Source organism: Petaurus breviceps, unplaced genomic scaffold (genome assembly GCF_028583685.1).
Source record: "Petaurus breviceps papuanus isolate PSGF00001 unplaced genomic scaffold, PetGlider_PUasm1.0 90994, whole genome shotgun sequence".
NCBI lineage: Eukaryota > Metazoa > Chordata > Mammalia > Diprotodontia > Petauridae > Petaurus > Petaurus breviceps.
The window spans coordinates 7,256,614-7,257,606 of record NW_027187393.1 but is presented as its reverse complement, the minus strand read 5'-3'; the positions used below and the strand labels follow the sequence as shown (position 1 = coordinate 7,257,606).

Genomic DNA, 993 nt, shown 5'->3' with positions numbered 1-993 from the left:
TCTCTTTGGGATATAACCCTAGGAGTGGTATTGCTGGATCAAAGGGTATGAAAGTATTTATAGCCCTTTGGGCATAATTCCAGATTGCTCTCCAGAAAGGCTGCATCAGTTCACAACTCCACCAGCAATGCATTAGTGTTCCAATTTGCCTACTCCTTATGATTCTTATGACCTCCGTCACCTCTTCTCTAAGAATCATTAATCTTCTGGGCACCCTGACCTCTCTTCATGAACCTCGGTGATCCCCTCTCCTTATAATCCCTGAGACCTCAATGACCCTACCCTGTGCTCCCCATCCCCAGGAGGTACTGTAGGGGAGTCCAGCAAAGGACGATGATCCGGCCCAATGCCCTGGATCAGAGCCGAAGGAAGCTGCTGACTCACAGCATGGTAGGTAGAGAAGTGAGGGGAAGGAAGGGGGGGAAGCTGGGGAATGACCTCCCTTGAGCTGTCCCTCACTGAGCTGGCCTTCATCCTCCCACACAGCATCCTCCCCCACCACGAGCCTATCCCCATTCCCTGTTTGCTCTCTCACTTAGGCTGTAGCTGCCCGGCAGGGCCTGCGCCTCCTTGGAGGTCTGAGGCCCAGCAATGTGGACCAGAAGGTGATGGAGGCCAAGAAGATCCTGGCCAAGCTGTATTTCCTCTTCCAGGAGGTACTAAGAGCCTGTCCTGGGGCAGAAACAACCTTTTCCTAATCATTATGATTATAACAACAATAGTAATAACAATAGTTCTTTCCCCATTGCATTTTATGGTTTATAGAGTGTTCACAAAAACCTGGTGAAGAAGGCTGTGCAAATATTATTTAAACCATTTTTGTAGATGAGGAAGCCAGGATCTAAAGAGGGGAAATGACTTAGCCAGTGAATGACCCAAAGAGAACTGGTGCTTGAACCCAGGTCTCCTGACTCTCCTGACCCCAGGCTCTTCCTCCCTCCCTCCCTCCCTCCCCCCCCCCCTCCCCTCCTTCCCCCCTTGCTTCCTCACGCG

The 993-nt window shown here is 51.1% G+C and overlaps 1 protein-coding gene across 1 annotated transcript in view; it reads left to right on the top strand.

Moving 5' to 3' along the window:
* The window catches only part of LOC138153462 (fer-1-like protein 4), a 31,458-nt gene that overhangs the window by 10,316 nt on the left and 20,149 nt on the right, over window positions 1-993 (top strand). The window contains 2 exon segments of the mRNA XM_069077576.1: window positions 303-390; window positions 540-684. Of these exon segments, the coding sequence (XP_068933677.1) occupies window positions 303-390; window positions 540-684 (233 nt within the window).